Source organism: Pogoniulus pusillus, chromosome 10 (genome assembly GCF_015220805.1).
Source record: "Pogoniulus pusillus isolate bPogPus1 chromosome 10, bPogPus1.pri, whole genome shotgun sequence".
Taxonomy (NCBI): domain Eukaryota; kingdom Metazoa; phylum Chordata; class Aves; order Piciformes; family Lybiidae; genus Pogoniulus; species Pogoniulus pusillus.
This window is the reverse complement of record NC_087273.1, coordinates 35,242,470-35,260,947: the sequence shown is the minus strand read 5'-3', so window position 1 is coordinate 35,260,947 and position 18,478 is coordinate 35,242,470. Positions and strand designations below refer to the sequence as shown.

Below are 18,478 nucleotides of genomic sequence, written 5' to 3'. Positions count from 1 at the left end.
AGTAGGTTGAGAGAGGCTCTCCTCCCCCTGTACTCTGCCCTGGAAGGCTGCATCTTCAATATTGTATCCAGCTCAGGCCCCCTGAGTTCAGGAAGAACCTCAGGGAACTACCTGGATAAGTCCAGTGCAGAGCCACAAAAAAGATGAAGATTGTGGAATGTCTTCTTTATGAGGAGAAACAGAGGGAGCTGGGGCTCTAGCTTGGAGAGGAAGTAAGAGGTGACTTTGTTCATGTTGATGAATACATAAAGATGGACACCAAAAGGATAAAGCCAGGCTCTGCTTGGCTTGTCACTGGTGGTGCCCAATGACAGGACAAGGGGCAATGAATGGAAGTTGAGGCATAGGAAACATAAGGAAAATTTGTTTCCCTGTGAGGATGACAGAGCACTGGAACAGGCTGCCCAGGGAGGATGTGGAGTCTCCCTGTCTGGAGATAGTCAAGACTCACCTGGTTGCCTTCCTGTGTGATCTGGTATAGGTGATCCTGCTCTGGCAGGGGGGTTGGACTGGATGAGTTTTCAAGATCCCTTCCAAGCCCTAACATTCTGTGATTCATTGATTTTTAGACAGTTTCAAGTTTATAAGGAATGACATTACCCTTGTACCTGCTCTGCAGTGGAGAAAATAAAAGGCAGAAGAACCCTTTACACCAGTTTCCTCTTGAAGTCTTGGTGCCTGTCTCTGGACATGTCCAAGCACTTCAACATCCTTCTTAAACTGAGGGGCCCAGAACTGGACACAGTACTCGAGATGTGGCCTAACCAGTGCTGAGTACAGGGGCAGAAGGACCTCCCTGCTCCTGCTGGCCACAATACTCCTGATACAGGCCAGGATGCCATCTGCCTTCTTGGTGACCTGGGCACACTGCTGGCTCACGTTGAGCTGTCAACCAGTACCCCACCCTCATCCCTTCTGCCTGGCTGCTCTCCAGCCACTCTGTCCCCCAGCCTGTAGCACTGCATGGGGTTGTTTTGGCCAAAGTGCAGAACCCTGCACTTGGCCTTGTTAAAACTTGTTTGAAAGGACCTTATTTGCCTTCATCTTGCAGCGCAGCAGGAACAAGATCCTAACTAGAAAGTAGCATTCACTCAGCTGACAGTGTGCCCTGAGCCATGTCGATGAGCTCACTCACACTTGGCTGACCTCTTTTCAAGGCATGAACTCTTTCCTGTCTCTCTTTTCAGCATCATGGGACTGTATGCCTCCATCGTCCTGGTGATAGGGAAGTTTGTCCGGGAGTTTTTCAGCGGGATCTCTCACTCCATCATGTTTGAGGAGCTACCCAACGTCGACCGGATCCTGAAGCTGTGCACTGACATCTTCTTAGTGCGAGAGACTGGAGAACTGGAACTAGAAGAAGACCTTTATGCCAAACTAATATTCCTGTATCGCTCACCAGAGACTATGATCAAGTGGACTAGGGAAAAAACTAATTGATCTCTTTGGTGTGGCACTGCAAAGCCAGTTGATTTCATCTGAATTTTAAAGGAAAAGCAAAAAAAAAACCCAACCAACCAAACAAAGCACAATATTCTCTTAAGAGCTAAGCCTTTTATAGTTAGGTAGCAAAATGATTTTTCACTGAAGGAGTCCTGGAAGCTCTGGCCTTAGGAATCCATGCTGCCTTTCAAGTTAAGGATCAACAGTGACAAAGGTTGGGTGATTTGTTGGTTGTTTTTTCTTTTTTTTAATGTGCCACTCCTCTACAACCCGGGGACTGCTTTGTAATTCCACCCACGAGGAGCTTGCATCTTTGCCTGGCTAGCTGAGTTTTCCAGGCCATCGTGACTAAGAGGAAAGAAAAGGAATGAACCCCCCCGTGCCCAGGTGACTCCAGGGTACCTTCTGACATCTTTCCTGGAGCCATACAGGTTGGATTGTGCAATATGCTGTTGTACATCACTGACTGACAAGCTACAGTAATGGGACACTGACTAACCTTCAGGACACCCCAGAGCTGGAGCCACAGTGGGAACTGAAGACATCCTAGCCATACCCATTCGTAGGGAAAAGCAGCGGTTCTTGATGTACAAAGAACACTGTGGATAAGCCTCTGTCAGCAAAAAAGAAACCAAGAATGATCTCTTCCAATGCCTTAGTTTTGTTTGTACAGTCACAGGAGCCATTTCCACCAAATAGCAATGACTTTTCTCAGGAAAAAAACCACCAAAAAATCCAAACCCAAATCAAAACAAGCAACTGAAACTTGATGCTTCGCCGAGGTTAACTGATGGCTAGAAACAGCGATGGTGAATGGGTGGGGTGTTCTGCTGGGCCATCCTCTTCCAAGTCCCTGCTTTCCATTTAGATGAGAAAAGAAAGTGAATTCAACCACCTAAGGAGCTACTTCATTTCTTAGAACCCTTTAAAGACTGAGTAGTGTCTGCTTCTCCCTGCTCCCTATGAGCTGCGCTTCTTCCTGTTTCCATGAGTTAAGGCAACTGTTGTTTGGGTTTTTTTTGGGGAGGTGTTTTTTTGTTTGGGTTTTTTTTTTTGGCTGTTAGCTGATATTCCTCTTCCAATGTTTCAGGTATATGACAATGTTTACATCTTCCAAGTCACATTTCTTTTTTTCCACATCCAAGACGGGTTTTTTGGGGTGGGTTTTTTGTTTTGAGGTTCCCAAACGCAGAGCTTGAGAAAACAGCTTTTCTTCTTCCCTCCCTCCCCCCCCCCTTTAAAATTACTCTTATTAGTGACACAAATGGCTCATTTAGAGAACATTGTAGCATGAAAATTTACAATTGCAATGTAAGTTTCATTCCATGTTAAAAAGAAAATACTGCAAAAACAAACCCAAGAGCAGCATCGAGCAATTAGGGTATGTTAAAAGGGGGCATACTGTGTAGTTTTGATTCCGTAATGACGGCAAATAAAGCACACGTGGCAAAGTCATTGTAGAAGTAGGTATTTTGTTTTTCCCCCCTCCTCTGCCTTTTGACACCAAATGGGAAAAGACTGACCTTCCTCTAACGTTCTGTGATGAAATCAAGCTCTTTCTTGTAGTTAGCTGCTATTTATTCTAGGGAGGATTGGTTAATCACCAGGAAGAATCCGAGGCAGTGTGATTTGCCGGCTTGGTTGGCTATGGAACTGCTGAAAGCAGCATGACCCAGGGAGGCTGCAACCTACCCTCGCTGAGTGCTTCCGTAACAAATGCTGTCACATCCATTCTATACTGTGAAAAAGCAACGTTCTGAGCACCACCAAGTGCACCAAATAAAAATTGCTTCTTTGTATCATAACAATAAAACCATTTGTGGACTGGAACTCACTGGAAGACAACCTGATTTCCTCCCAGGCGTAACAGAAAGGTGCCCCAGTGGAGAGGTTGTTGGGTTTTTTTTGCTCCATCACACCTGTGAATGAAAAATCCAAATCTACAGGGCAGCCCTGGCAATAGGATCCAGCAGGGATGCCAAGATGTCCTTTTGTGGGTGTTCAGTCATTCTAAGGAGAGCAGTGATGGAGGGAGAAGTATAAAGGGTGTGATGTTGTGTCTCAACTGGCCACAGTTGGTCCTGGCTCCCTTCCTGGTTCCTTCTCTTTACCAGGCACTTAATTTCTGGTGAGAAAAATCTATCTGCAGAACAAGTTGTAGAGTTATTTGGTCTTTGCAGAAATGTGCTGCTCTTTCTTTCATGGATTGATCAAACTTTGACAATAAAAGGATTCTTCTGTTGTTTGTTTATTTAGTTATTTATTGGAAGGGGAAAAATTTTATAGTCACAGTGGTGACATGGACTCAAGACCTAGCTACAACAGGTAAAATTTGCTGCTGATGGACCATCGTTTGAGTCAAACCAGACAGATAAAGTCAAACTGGCAGCCAGTTTCTGCTGAAAATGAGCCAGCAGTGTGCCCAGGTGGCCAAGAAGGCCAACAGCATCCTAGCCTGTATCAGGAACAGTGGGGCCAGAGAAGTGATTGTCTCCTTGTACTCACCACTGGTGAGGCTACACCTTGAGTAGTGTGTTCAGTTTCAGGCCACTCACTGCAAGAAAGACATTGAGGTGCTGGAGTGTGTCCAGAGAAGGGCAAGAATCTTGTGAATGGTCTGGAGCATGAGACTTGTGAAGAATGACTGAGGAAATTTGGGTTGTTCAGTCTGGAGAAAAGAAGGCTTAGGAGAGACCTCTCTCTCTACTACTACTACCACCTGAAAGGAAGTTGTAGCAAGGTGGGGGTTGGCCTCTCCTCCCAACTAAGAAGTGACAGACAAAAGGAAATGGCCTCAAGCTGCACCAGGGCAGGTTTGGATTGGCTATTTGAGGAATCTTCTTCACTAAAAGGGTTCCCAAACACTGAAACAGGCTCCCCACAGAGATGATTGAATCCCCATCGCTAGGGGTGTCAAAAAGATGCAGAGATGTGGTGCTGAGGGACATGGTTTAGTACCAGCCCTGTTAGAGTTAGAAAGCAGTTGGGAATGATGACCTTAAAGGTCTTTTCCAGCCCAAGTAACTCTGTGATACAAAGAGCTGTGGTGAATAGCTCCGTATCCAGATGGAGACTAGTGACATGTGATGTCTTCAGGGGGCTGTACTGGGGCCAGTGCTGTTTAATATCTTCACCAATGACACAGTGGCAAGTGCACCCTATGCAAGTTTGCTGATGACATCAAGCTGAGTGGTGTAGCTAACACACATGAGAGATAATATATAGAATCATATCAGATTGCATGCAAACAAACATGCCCAGGTTTGAAAATTGGGCCCATGTGAACCTCTTGAAGTTCAACAGGGCCCAGTTCAAGGTCCTGCCTGGGTCAGGCCAATCCCTGATACCAACAAAGCAGTGTGTGCAAGATCCATACACATACATGGTTTCAAGGCAAGCTTGGACAGGGCTCTGAGCAACCTGGTCTAGTTGAATCACAGAATCAACCAAGTTGGAAGAGACCTCCAAGATCATCCAGTCCAACCTAGCACCCAGCCCTAGCCAATCAACTACACCATGGCACTAAGTGCCCCATCCAGACTCCACCACCTCCCTGGGCAGCCCATTCCAAAGGCAATCACTCTCTCTGCCAACAACTTCCTCCTAACATCCAGCCTAGACCTCCCCTGGCACAACTTAGGACTGTGTCCCCTTCTTCTCTTGCTGCTTGCCTGGCAGAAGAGACCAACTGCCACCTGCCTACAGCCTCCCTTCAGGTAGTTGTAGACAGCAATGAGGTCCCCCCAGAGCGTCCTCCAGGCTGCACACCCCCAGCTCCCTCAGCCTCTCCTCACAGGGCTGTGCTCCAGGCCCCTCACCAGCTTTGTCACCCTTCTCTGGACATGTTCCACTATCTCAACATCTCTCTTGAATTGAAGAGCCCAGAACTGGACTGCCCTGGCAGGGACAATGGACTCAATGATCTCTGGAGGGCCCTTCCAACCTCTAAGTTTCTATGATTCTGTGTTGACCCTGGGGGCTTCAAGTAGATGATCTTTAAGACAAACCTGCCTATGATTCTATGGAGATTGACCATTTCTCTGCATGTGTGTGTATGTCTGTGTGCTCTCTTTTAATCCCCCAGGACTGCTGTATTTTAGGTCTCATTAATTTTTCAAGCTGCTGCCTCCTGCAGCCCATGCTGGGGTGGGAGAGAGAGCTGCCAGCAGACACAGACAGCTCATGAAAGAGTGACCATCAGACTTCTGCAACGAACATCTGGGGACAGCATGCTTTTAACTGTGCAGCAGCAAGAGTGAGGTAATGCAGTAAAATATTAATGAACCCTTTCAGCTGACATCTCAAAATACCTTGTAGAGGCTGAACTTTGGAGGGCAAGACAGTGTATTAACTGTGCATTCATCCAGCTGTAAAATTCTCTGTTTTCACCAGCTCTGGGGAGAAGGGGGAGGAAGAGAGGGGAGATCATCAGAGCAAGAGCCAGCTGTGAAGCCCACAGCTGTGAAGCATATGATAGAATCATAGAGTTGTCAGGGCTGGGACCATCAAGGATCATCTAGCTCCAATCCCTCTGTGATGAGCAGGGACACCTCCCATGAGATCAGGTTGCTCAGAGCCACATCAGGCCTGGCATTAAAAACTTCAGGGGGTGAGGTTTCTATCACATCCCTGGACAACTTGTTCCAGTGTCTCACCACCCTCCTGGTGAATAACTTCTTAACATCTGATCTGAACCTGCCCACTTCTAGTTTTGTTCCATTCCCCCCAGACCTATCACTACCTGACATCCTAAAAAGGCCCTTACCAGCTTTCTTGTAGCCCCCTTCGAACACTGGAAGGCCACAATAAGGTCTCTTGGGAGCCTTCTCCTAGAAAATCTGAATGGATGAATTTCAAGTGGAAGCATATGGGCAGTTAGGCCAAAAGAGGAAGGATTCTACCCTTCTAAAGGTACCTTCTAAGACCATGGAAATGATGTGAGGGCTGGAATACCTCTGCTCTGAGAACAGGCTGAGATGGAGTTATTCAGCCTGGAGAAGGCTCTGGGGAGACCTCCTCTTGTGGCTTCTCAGTACTTAAAGAGAACCTATAAGAAACATGAGGACAATGTTTTCAGGCTGCTCCATTGTGACAGGACAAAGGGTGTTGGTTTTAAACTAAAAGAATTTAGGCTAGATAGAAGAGATGCTGTGTGCAGCTGAGACAGGCTCAGAGCTGGGGTTGCTCAGCCTGGAGAAGAGAAGGTTCTGGAGAGACCTCATTGTGACCTTCCAGTACTTCAGTACTACATGCTTAGGTTGCTGACATAATTAGAACTTTTACTTGCAGGTGTTTGTAGCCTCCTTCAATTTATATATATTCAACTGAATAGTCAGACTGAGAAATTAGACCTGTAGAAGGCAAAACATCTTAAGTATGGATTGCCAAAGCAGCTGTAACTTATATCCCACTTCCATATCAAACCAGAAAATCATAGAATCAACCAGGTTGGAAGAGACCTCCAAGATCATCCAGTCCAACCTATCCCCCAACCCTATCCAGTCAACTAGACCAAGGAGAACTGGTTCAGATGTCAAGGGCAGTAGAGTGTGAGTTTTACTGACTGTCTTTTTTCTTTTGTTAATCAGACTCTTCCAGCCTGTGGAACAGGAACTGAACTCTGGTCCCCACTGCAAGCATCTACCCATTTCAGTGTCTGGAATTAGAGAATCCTTTTGGTTGGAAACGACCTTGAAGATCATTGAGTCCAACTGTCAGCACTGCAGGGTCACCACTAAACCATGTTGCTCAGCATCACAGCTATGTGGCTTTTAAATCCCTCAAGGGATGTTGTGATGGCTTGGGTGTTACCTCCCCCTACACTCTTCCACCTCCTCTCCATCCCTCTAGCCTATCCCAGAGTTTGCCTTATGTGCAAGATGAGTTTGGATGATCAGCCAGGAGGGTTAGAAAGCAAAAGGATTAGTTACACAGAAAGCAGGTTAGGGAGAAAACTGCAGGCACCAGCTGCACCAGAGAGCCACAGTGGGTTATCTACCCTCATGTTCTTGGTTTTATGCATCTCAGCAAGCCTATGAGTGAAGCAGACATCACCACTGTGTCCTTTTCACAGCCTACAATCTAATTCTTCTCACCAAAATATTCCAGCTAGCCTCACACTAGCACAGATGGGGATTCCACCACTTCCCTGGGCAGCCTCTTTCAGGGTCTGACAACCCTTCCAGGGAAAGTTATTCCTCATGTCCAACCTAAATCTCTCCTGGTCCAACCTGAGGCTGCTTCCTCTCATCCTTGGGAGAAGTGAGCAACTCCTACCTTGCCACAATCTCCTTTCAGGGAATTGTAGTGAGCAAGAAGGATCTCCAGAAGACTCTCCCAGCCCAATTTTGTGGCCCTTGTTTCTGGTCCCACTTTGTGCTCTGATGTTTCTCTAAGTCTAGTATCTTGCTGTGAAAGTAGTGTGCTTCATTTCCCTGTCCCTGGCTGCAGCAGACTAGTTTTAAAGACACTTGCAACATTCTATCGTCTGGCTCCATCTGCTGGGCAAGAGGGGTGTGGGACTTCATCCTTGTGGAGAGTGCTTTGCTCCATTTAGATGGATTTAAGAGGCAATAGCAACATCTTAATAGCTGATTACAGCTGATAAAATACCCCAAAAGTGGTTGTCAGCATGAGTTAGATCTCTGTCAAGCACAGCATTTGGGCAGTGCTTTATTATGGATGAAATTCTTCAGGCCTCTGCTGTCAAAGAGATGTTGCAGCTCAAGGTTTTACAGCCAAAGCTCTGACAGTCTTCACATGGCTCTCCCTTCTTTTCCATGCCCTGAGTGAAAACTGGCTCGGAAGGCAGGAGGTGAAAGGAGTGGGGGAGGGGAGAGGGGAAGTTATTTCTGGCTTTCATTTTTTTTATGGCATTCCTGTCCTATAAAACTCCTTAGAGCTGCATGCCTCACTCTGGGGCCAGAACTAAACCAGTTCTGAAATCACAGAGAAATTTCTCCAGGAGACACAAAGCTGTCCAGCTGCCAACTGGTGGTGATAATATCCCAAAGTACTCATCTGCCCAGGGCCTCAAGCTGGTGAGATGCAGGCATGGAGAACCAAGCACACAGACAAACTGCTTAGAAAACCTCTGGGTGCTTAAGCACAACTTCAGCCCTGAAGTAAAATTCTCCCAATAGGAGCTTTCCTTAGAATTACAGAATCAACCAGGTTGGAAGAGACCCCCAAGATCATCCAGTCCAACATAGCACCCAGCCCTAGCCAATCAACTACACCATGGCACTGAGTGCCTCAGCCAGGCTTTTCTTCAATACCTTCAGGGACAGTGCCTCCACCACCTCCCTGGGCAGCCCATTCCAATGCCAGTCACTCTCTCTGTGAAGAACTTCCTCCTGGCACAACTTGTTCTGTTGCTGGCTGCCTGGCAGAAGAGACCAACCTCCACCTGCCTACAGCCTCTCTTTAGGTAGCTGTAGACAACAACGTCTGCCCTGAGCCTCCTCTTCTCCAGGCTGCACACCCCCAGCTCACTCAGTCTCTCCTCACAGGGCTGTGCTCCAGGCCCCTCACCAGCTTCACTGCCCTTCTCTGGACATGCCCCAGTACCTCAACATCTCTCTTGAACTGAGTAACCCAGAACTGGACACAGCACTGAGTCCAGGGGCAGAATAACCTCCCTTGTCCTCCTGGCCACACTGTTCCTGATCCAGGCCAGGATGCCATTGGCTCTCTTGGCCACCTGGGCACACTGCTGGCTCATGTTCAGCTACTACCTACCAGCACCCCCAGGTCCCTTTCTGCCTGGCTGCTCTCCAGCCATTCTGTCCCCAGCCTGTAGTGCTGCTTGGGGTTGTTGTGGCCAAAGTGTAGAACCCTGCACTTGGCCTTGTTAAATCTCATCCCATTGGCCTCTGCGCACCCATCCAGCCTGGAAAGGTCCCTCTGTGGGGCTTGCCCCATGAAGGACAGCAGTCTAGACATGACAGGGTAGGTGGACGAGAGGGGATCTGGCAAGCAGACTGACAGGACAGGAAGTGCAGAGTACTTCCTTCCAGGAGGATCCTCCTGCCATCCCTCAGTACTGACACCACAAAGCATTGCTCCTCTTGGCTCTGGCGTGATCCTGTTCCACACATTTAGCCAACACAGAACACACAGCATTACTGTGAGAATCAAATATGGGAGCCTCCTCAGAACAGACAGAGTTTTACTGAGGTTAAATGAAGTCAATGTAGAGCTCAGGGAATGGTTTAGTGGTGGGCAGTGCTAGGTTAATGGTTTGACTCAATGAGCTTAAAGGTCTTTTCTAACCTAAACAGAAACACAGACTCACAGAATGGTGAGGGCTGGAAGGGACACTGGGGGAGCTTCTAGTCCAACTTCCCCTGCTAAAGCAGAGTCAACCACAGAGGGGTGTCCAGGGTTGCAAAATCCAGGTAGGTTTGGAATCTATCCAGAGAAGGAGACTCTACAGCCTGTCTGAGCAGCCAGGTCCAGTGCTCCCTCACAGGAGCAGTCTGTTTACTACAAGGCACAGAAGGTATCAGGAAGCTGCTGTAGGATTCCCCCATAAGACACAAGGTAGGTAGAGGTGAGGGGTGACAGATCCCCATGAGGATTTCAGTGCTCCAGAGCATCTAGCTGAGATACCAACCTGCCAGCTAGGAAGCAGCATTCCTCACTGCAGTCCACCTACTGATTCCATAAACTAACTATGGATTAGTACAGTCTCTTTAGAAGGAAGACTTAAGGCCCCTTGGTGCTAACCTATCTCCTTCCTTGCAGCCTGCTGCAGAGGCCGTGCCAGGCAGCTGTGCTGGGTTTTGTGCCCTGTGGAGATGACAGTACAGTAATGACAGTTTCCCCACAAGCTTAGGGGCAGATATCAAAGTGTTTCCTACAGGCTGGTGCTTGCTGGTTCCTTGTCACCCAGGCCTGCACTGCCCCCTTCCCCTGGCACACAGACCAGCAGAGCACAGCAAAATGTGTGCTCTGATTGAGCTCTAAGGATGTGACTGCTACAGGTCCTGCTTTGAGCTAGACCAGAACCAATTCTGGTCAGTGCTGTGACTTCTTAGCTCAGTCTCTGCTCAGTGAGAGCACCTGATGAAGTTCAAGGCAGATTCGCACAGCCAGGGGCTGCTTCTAGCTGTGAGAGCACTGATGGGGAGAGTTACTGCCAAGGGCTGGACTGCAGAAAGGCTCTGGTTTAGACTTGCTCCTGTGCAGACCAAGGGCACTGCCACATATAATGCTCCACGCTGGGGTACAGGAAATCAGAGGTGGCAGCAGTGGGGAGGAGCAGACAGGACAATTGACTTTAAACTGACCAACAAGGGATTCCATCCCACAGATGTTATCTTCAGGGTCAAGCCTCTTCTTCAATAGGCAATGCCTGAGGAGAACTCTGTCCTTTCTGCCTTCTATCCCAATCCATGCGTTCCTCAATCTAACTCCAGAACCCAGCTTCTTAATCCAGTTTCTATCTGCCACTGAGTGCAGTTTGGCAGTTCCCCATTGCCTGCCCACAGCAACATTGGTGACAGGGACACCATTGCCATCAGGGGGTTGGGTTCCATATAGGTTTCTATCTACCTTTGTATATTTCATTGTATTACTATTTCCATTAAGCTGCTCCAGTTTCATTTCCCAACACATCAGCCTCTCTCCCTTATTCCCTTTGCTGTTTTGGAAGCTGGAGGGTTTCATAGAGGGGCGCTGGCACTCATCTAGTGGTCAACCCAGACCTAACCCTTGACAAATGAAAACAGAAGTGGTTCAAGCACCACTCAGACTTTGCTCCGGACTACACAACCCAATAGGAGCAGCTAGACAGAAAGCAACAAATGGATGGGGGACTGGTATCAGCTAGGACCAGAAGGCAACAGCAGAAGCAGTAGATGAAAAGCAATAATTGCATGCAGATTGGGCAAGGTTATAAGTACACTTAGCTCTCAATGTCCTACTTGCAAGCTCATCTGAAGAAGTTACATCACACAGTCATGTAATTGACATCATTTCAGCAAGTCTTAACCAATTAACTTCTGGGTTTTGGCTCTTTCCCCTCAGCTGTGTGCAGCTTTGACCTCACAACTGTGCATTCCAGCAGCTGTTACATTTTCTTTAGTGTTCAGCCCCCTTCAGCTTTCATCACAATGCTCTCTAATCTGCTTCAGAGCTGATCTGGCAGCGACATCCACATGGAAGAACAGCATACAACAGCTCCCTAAAGTCTGCAGGTCCTACTTACGAGTTCGGAAGGCTTCCAGTCCTCTCCCAAGGACTCCCCAGTTCATGCTCCAAAGAGGTTTCAGGCAATTGGGCTGGCATTAAATAAAATTTAACTCCTTAATTTCCTTGGGCCCTGGAACAAAAAGAGGGAGAATACATCTAAATTTAAATGGAATTTAAATTTAGAACATGTCCAGAGAAGGGCAACAAAGCTGGTGAGAGGCCTGGAGCACAGCCCTGTGAGGAGAGTCTGAGGGAGCTGGGGGTGTGCAGCCTGGAGAAGAGGAGGCTCAGGGCAGAGCTCTGCTGTCTACAACTACCTGAAGGGAGGATGTAGGCAGGTGGCAGTTGGTCTCTTCTGCCAGGCAAGCAGCAACAGAACAAGGGGACACAGTCTCAAGTTGTGCCAGGGCAGGTCTAGGCTGGATGTTAGGAGGAAGTTGTTGGCAGAGAGAGTGATTACCATTGGAATGGGCTGCCCAGGGAGGTGGTGGAGTCACCGTCCCTGGAGGTGTTGAAGCCAAGCCTAGCTGAGGCACTTAGTGCCATGGTCTAGCTGACTGGACAGGGCTGGGTGCTAGGTTGGTCTGGATGAGCTTGGAGGTCTCTTCCACATGATTCTATGTCCCTTCAGTAGGGACCTAAAGAGTCCATCAAACGCTTGGGTAATCCAAGCTGGTGGCTTGGCTGTTGTCTACGCCAAGCTTGCTGGCTTGGCTCTGGCCAAAGCTGTTGGCTTCAGGACCCAAATCCATTTGCTCTTCCACCAATCTTTCTAGGTCAAGATACATCAGGATGTAATATTTAGAGGTCTTAGGCCAAGTTGGATTCCCTAAGAAATGTAACTTCTAGACAGGAAGAAATCCCTTTTCAGCCTTTCACGGCTGGAATACTTCATGGCGATGTTACAGCTACAGCAAATTCCTCTCTAGAAGGAAGGACTTCAGGCAAAAACTAGAGAAGGTTTGATTTATAATGGAAAATAAAACTAACAGGCTGACTTTTGCTTACACTGAGTAATACTTAGCATCTACATAGGAAAATTCCACTGAGAGCAGTCAGAGCAGATCCGAGGTGTCAAACATGCAGTCTCCACTTCAGCTCCAGAACACAACTGCTAAAAATTAGGAGATGGGAACCTGCCCTTCCAAGGAGACAGAGGGAGAAAATATACCCACGGAGCATCAGCTTCCTCCATGCTGATAGCAGCAATGGGCTTCAGCTCTCAGGGGGAAAATTCACTTTGGATGCTTGTTAAAGACCTCTGGGAAAACATTAAGCAGCGTTGGGAGTTGGGGTTTGGAGCTTGTAGCTACAGGGAATGAGCCTGGGGAAAGCCATTTGAAGCAGAGTGCCTCAAGGCTCTTGGGTTTAAGACAGATCAGCAGAATCATATCATCATAGAATGCTGTGGGATGGGAAGCATCTTTAAAGGTCATCTAGTCTGATCTCCCTGCTTCAACCAGCTCAGGCTGCTCAGAGCTCCATCCAGTCTGATCTGGAACATTTCCAGGGGTGGGCTTTCTACAGCCTCTCGGGAGAACCTGAGCCCATGTTGCACCACACTTAGTGCAATAAATTTCATCCTTCTATCTAACCTAAACATTACTCTTTCAGTTGGAAACCACTGCTCCTTGTCCTGTCCCATCAGGTCCTGCCAAATGCATTGCTCCCACCTTTCTTATAAAATGGTTTAGGTTGGAAGAGACCTAAAAGCTCATCCAGTTCCAATCCCCCTGTCATAGGCAGGGACACCTCCCAGCAGAACAGGTCACTCAAGGCCTCATTCAACCTGGCCCTAAATACCTCCCTGGGCAACCTGTACCAGTGTCTCACCATCCTCACTAGAAAGAACTTCTTCCTAACATCCAGTTGAAATCTCTCTGCCAGTTTTAACCTCACCTTTTAAACCCCTCATCCTGTCATTACAAGACCTTGTAAATAGTCCCTCCCCAGCCCTCCTGTCAGTCTCCTTCAGATACTGAAAGGCCACTACAAGGTCTCCTCTAAGCCTTCACTTCTTCTATTGCTCCCTCTAAGTGTTGAAATGACACAAGAAGGTTTCCCTGGAACCTTCTCGTTCAGGAAAAGGGCAAAACCTGCACTTTCCTTGAGGCAAAGGTGGCAGGGGAATGCCATTGGAATGGGCTGCCCAGGGAGGTGGTGGAGTCACTGTCCCTGGAGGTGTTCAAGAAAAGACTGGATGAGGCACTTAGTGCCATGGTCTAGTTGACTGGATAGGTTGGACTGGATGATCTCAGAGGTCTCTTCCAACTTGGTTGATTGTGTGATAGGGGACCAAATACTTTCTGCTGCCATCCATGGCATGGGGGCAGCTGGTACACCCCTCCCTTCCAGGCAAGGGAGCGGCGATGGACTCAACCTGCAACGGGAGGTCAGAGTCCTGCCCTAGGTGAACAAGGCCTAAAGGGAGCAAAGCTGTGTGAGGAGGATCCAGCCCAGCTTTGCTGCATGTTGCTGTGTCTGCTCTCCAGCTCACAAAGAAACATCAGTGTGAAGCGTGCTCTGAAAGCACTGCTGCCATTTCTGGCTGCAGTGGCCAAGCAAGCAGACGAACCTGAGCATCTGCCTTTTCAATCTCTTCTGCTCCATAAAAGCCAAGGTCAGACAGAGCACATCTGTTTCAGCTTTGCAGATCCAAATCATTTATACTATGCTGGCCCATCTGCAGCCTCTAGGTTGTTAAAATTTAATTTACTAATCAATTACTCTCAGATGCTAGGCCTTGTCTGGGTGATGCCCAGGCACAGAACAAGGGCAACAGGTGGAAGTTGAGGCATAGGAGGTTCCATGAGAATCTGGAAGAATTTTTTCACTGGAGCCAGCTGCCCAGGGAGGCTGTGGAGTCTCTCTGGAGATAGTCAAGAACAGTCTGAGTGCATTCCAGTGTGATCTGCTCGAGGTGATCTGCTCTGGCAGGGAGGCTGGACCAGATGATCTTTTGAAGTCCCTTCCAGCCCCTGACTTTCTATGATTGTATGATTCTTCAGCTGCCCAGCAATTTTCTGGCCCATATCTTAGATAAAGGTATGAATTTTGCAAGCTGAATAGTTGGAGAAGGAATGATGATCCTCTCAGATGCACCAGAGCTTGATTTCTGACAATACCTTGTCTTGATTTCATAGATTCATAAACCAATCTGGGTAGGAAGGGACCTTAAAGATCATCTAGTTCCAACCCTCCTGCCATGGGCAGGGACACTTTCACAACAGCAGGTTGCTCAAGGCTTCATCTCAAACTGGCCCAGGTAACCTGTTCCAGCATCTCACCACCCTAGCTGTAAAGAATTTATTTCCTAATATCCAGACTAAATCTGCCTTCCTCAACCTTAAATTCATTCCCTTTAGTTTTATCACTAGGAGCTCTTGTAAAAAGTCACTTCCCGGCTTTCTTGCAGGCCACTTCCATGTACTTTTGGTACTTTTCATGCAAATGATGTAGATAAAACTATTTTAAATGGGTTAAGCTTTACAGAACACACTTTGTAGTAAGATGGCTCCTGTATTAAAGCTTCCAAGTGTCCAATATGAAACACTCACGAATTTCAAGAAAGGAAAGGAACACAAAATAGTAGCTTCAGGCATTTTTACACATTGTGCAAAATTTCAGTACTGCATCTCCTTCCAGGGGCTAATGAGAGGGGAAATGAAGCTGGTGAGCCAAAGAAAATGACCATTCAGTACCAGAGCATTATCTCTCCACATAGGTTGGACATTTCACAGAACCACAGAATGTCAGGGGCTGGAAGGGACCTCAAATGCCCATCCAGTCCAACCCCACTGCCAGAGCAGACTCTCCTATACCTGATCACACAGGATCACATCCAGGTGAGTTTTCAATATCCCCAGAGAGGGAGACTCCACAACCCCCCTGAGCAGCCTGTTCCACTGTACTGTTACGCTCACAGGGAAAATATTCCTCCTCATGTTTTCATAGAACAAAGGAGGTTATTCTTCTCCAGTACTCAACGCTGGTCAAGCCACACCTTGAGTCCTGTGTCCAGTTCAGGGCTTCTCGACTCAAGAGAGATGTTGAGATACTGGAACTTGTCCAGAGGAGGATGACAAAGCTGGTGAGGGGCCTGGAGCACAGCCCTGTGAGGAGTGGTTGAGGGAGATGGGGGTGTGCAGCCTGCAGAAGAAGAGGCTCAGGGCAGACCTCATTGCTGTCTATAAATACCTGAAGGGAGGTTGTAGACAGGTGGGTGTTGATCTCTTCTATGTTTAAAAGATGCAGAGATGTGCTGCTGAGAGACATGGTTTAGTACCAGACTTGGCAGAGTCAGACAATGGTTGGACTTGATGACCTTAACAGTCTCTTCCAACTGAAACAATTATATGACTCTGAATCAGAAAGTGGCTCTCTTTCTGGAAGTGTAATCCTTAGAGCAAATCCCAGCAGGAGCCACTTCTTCCATCAGCCAACATGCCATTGCTTGATGACTTCCTCACTCCTTGCATTTCCAGCTAACATTTTCCCCCCTGCAGCTTGTTTCTCTGTCCTTAACATTGCATTTTGCCCATGAGGAATTTCAGGAAATGTTTTGGTTGCAAGGAGAGTTGCAGCTGTAGCAGAATCAGACAGCCCTAGAGATGGAAATCTCTATCAACAACTTACTTACACTGCTCACCAGCTACTGTTTCACGTTCTCTTCACCCACCCTCTGCAACCTGGCTCTCCATCACACGATTTCCCAGGCCCGTGTTCAGAGAAAAGCAAATGGGTCATGTCCATCACAGCTGTGATGTGGACCTCTGGAAGGGCTCAGTTCCTTAGGTGGTCAAGCACTCTGACCAAAACTAAATGCTTTTGTCTGAGTTTGGAGAGGGTAGGTGAGAAGCAGATGGGTCTGGTGACCAGCAGATTGAGGAAGGGAATTCTGACCCTCAGCTGTGCTTTGGAGAGACCTCACCTGCAGCACTGGGTCCAGCTCTTAAGTCTTAAGCACAGGGCTGTTGGAAAAGGGCCCAGAGGAGGCCACAACAATGATGTGAGGGCTGGAACCCCTCTGCTCTGAGGACAGGCTGAGAGTTGGGGTTGTTCAGCCCAGAGAAGAGAAGGCTCCAGGGAGCCTTTCCTGTGGCCTTTCAGTACCTAAAGGGGCTAACAGGAAAGCTGCAAACAGACTTTTGGCAGGGGCTGTTGTGACAGGACAAGGGGTGATGGTTCTACACTAACAGAGGAAAATTCAGATTAGAGAGAAGGAAGAAATTATTTTTACTAAGAGTGGTGAATCCCTGGCCCAGGTTGCCCAGAGAATAAGTGGTAGATGCCCTATCTCAGGTCAGACTGGATGGGACTCTGAGCAACCAGATGTAGTTTCAAATGCCTCTGTTAGTACAGAGGGGTTGGAGTAGAAGACCTTTAAAGATTCCTTCCAACCCAACCCATTCTAGGATTCAATCATGAAAAGCTGCAGCAAGATCAGCTTCCCACGTGGATCTTTCTAACCAAACCCAAAACACCAGCTGAGGCCATCTAAACCCCGAAGCTGTTCCAGCGCTGGAGCAAAGGCTTGCCAGCAGCAGAGGACTGCTCTTTGCTGGCTCTGTGGCACCATCTAGTGCTACAAAAGCACAAATTCCTAGTCACACCACGTTTAAAAGCTTGGTGTAAATAAACACACATAAATCAATATTCAAAACTACTAAACCAGCTGATAATGACCCATTAGACACACCTTAGAGCCTGCTTCTGTCACTGCAGTATCTCAGCTCAACACCAGCCAGCAGTGTGCCCTTGCAGCCCAGAAAGCCAACCAGATCCTGGGCTGCATCAAGAGAAGTGTGGCCGGCAGGTTGAGAGAGGTGATTCTCCCCCTCCACACCGCCCTATTGAGACCCCACCTGGAGTACCGCACCCAGTTCTGGAGCCTCTACTACAAGAAGGATATGGATGTGCTGGAACATGTCCAGAGAAGCAGCATAAGGATGATCAGAGGGCTGCAGCACCTCCCCTGTGAGGATAGACTGAAAGAACTGGGGTGGTTCAGTCTGGAGAAGAGAAGGCTCTGAGGAGACCTTATTGCGGCCTTCCAGGATCTGAAGGAGGCTACAAGAAAGCTGGGGAGGGACTTTTGAGGGTGTCAGGTCGTGACAGGACTAGGGGGAATGGATCCAAGCTAGAGGAGGGAGATTCAGCTTGGATATTAGGAAGAAGTTCTTCACCATGAGGGTGGTGAAACACTGAAACAGATTGCCCAGGGAGGCAGTGGAAGATCCATCCCTGGAGGTTTTTAAAGCCAGGTTGGATGTGACTCTCTGTAACCTGATCCAGTGGAAAGTGTCCATGGGACCCACGGCAGGGGGGTTGGAACTGGATGATCTTTGAGGTCCCTTCCAACCCTCACAATTCTATGGGGTGCATAAAAGTGCTGAAAAACAGCCTTAGGGGAATTTTCAGTGCAGTAGCTTTATAATTCTATCCACCTGGGAACCAATCAATGTATTTTCCAACCAACCCACAGAGCAGCTGAAGGACTGCAGTTTGCAGCCACGAGGTGTGAAATGAGGTTGCTTAGCCTATGTGAAAATTAACAGTTTGAAGCAGAAATACACATGGTTTGAGGTAGCAATCTGTAAAAACCTCTGGCTGTGAAGCAGCTTCATAAAGTAAAGTCCTCGACCACACCATAGTCACCTACTGCCCTGACTTAACAGTCAGGATTTCACCTGGTACTGAATAAAGCTGGTTTTAACATAGTTACAAACAGGACAGAGTTTTAGCCACTCTGACATAAAAGAGTGTCAATAAGATTTGAGGTTTATTTCATTTCCCTTATTAGGGATTCTCAGGCATTTCCTCCATGCTAATTCAAGGC

General features: G+C 47.8%; 1 protein-coding gene across 1 annotated transcript in view; it reads left to right on the top strand.

Annotated features, from left to right (window-relative positions):
* Positions 1 to 3,685, top strand: part of PIEZO2 (piezo type mechanosensitive ion channel component 2) — a 375,190-nt gene extending 371,505 nt beyond the window's left edge. The window contains exon 55 of the mRNA XM_064150231.1: positions 1,188 to 3,685. Coding sequence (XP_064006301.1) covers positions 1,188 to 1,440 — 253 coding nt within the window. The 3' untranslated portion in view covers positions 1,441 to 3,685. The remainder of the gene's footprint in view (positions 1 to 1,187) is intronic.
* Positions 3,686 to 18,478: the final 14,793 nt, after the last annotated feature.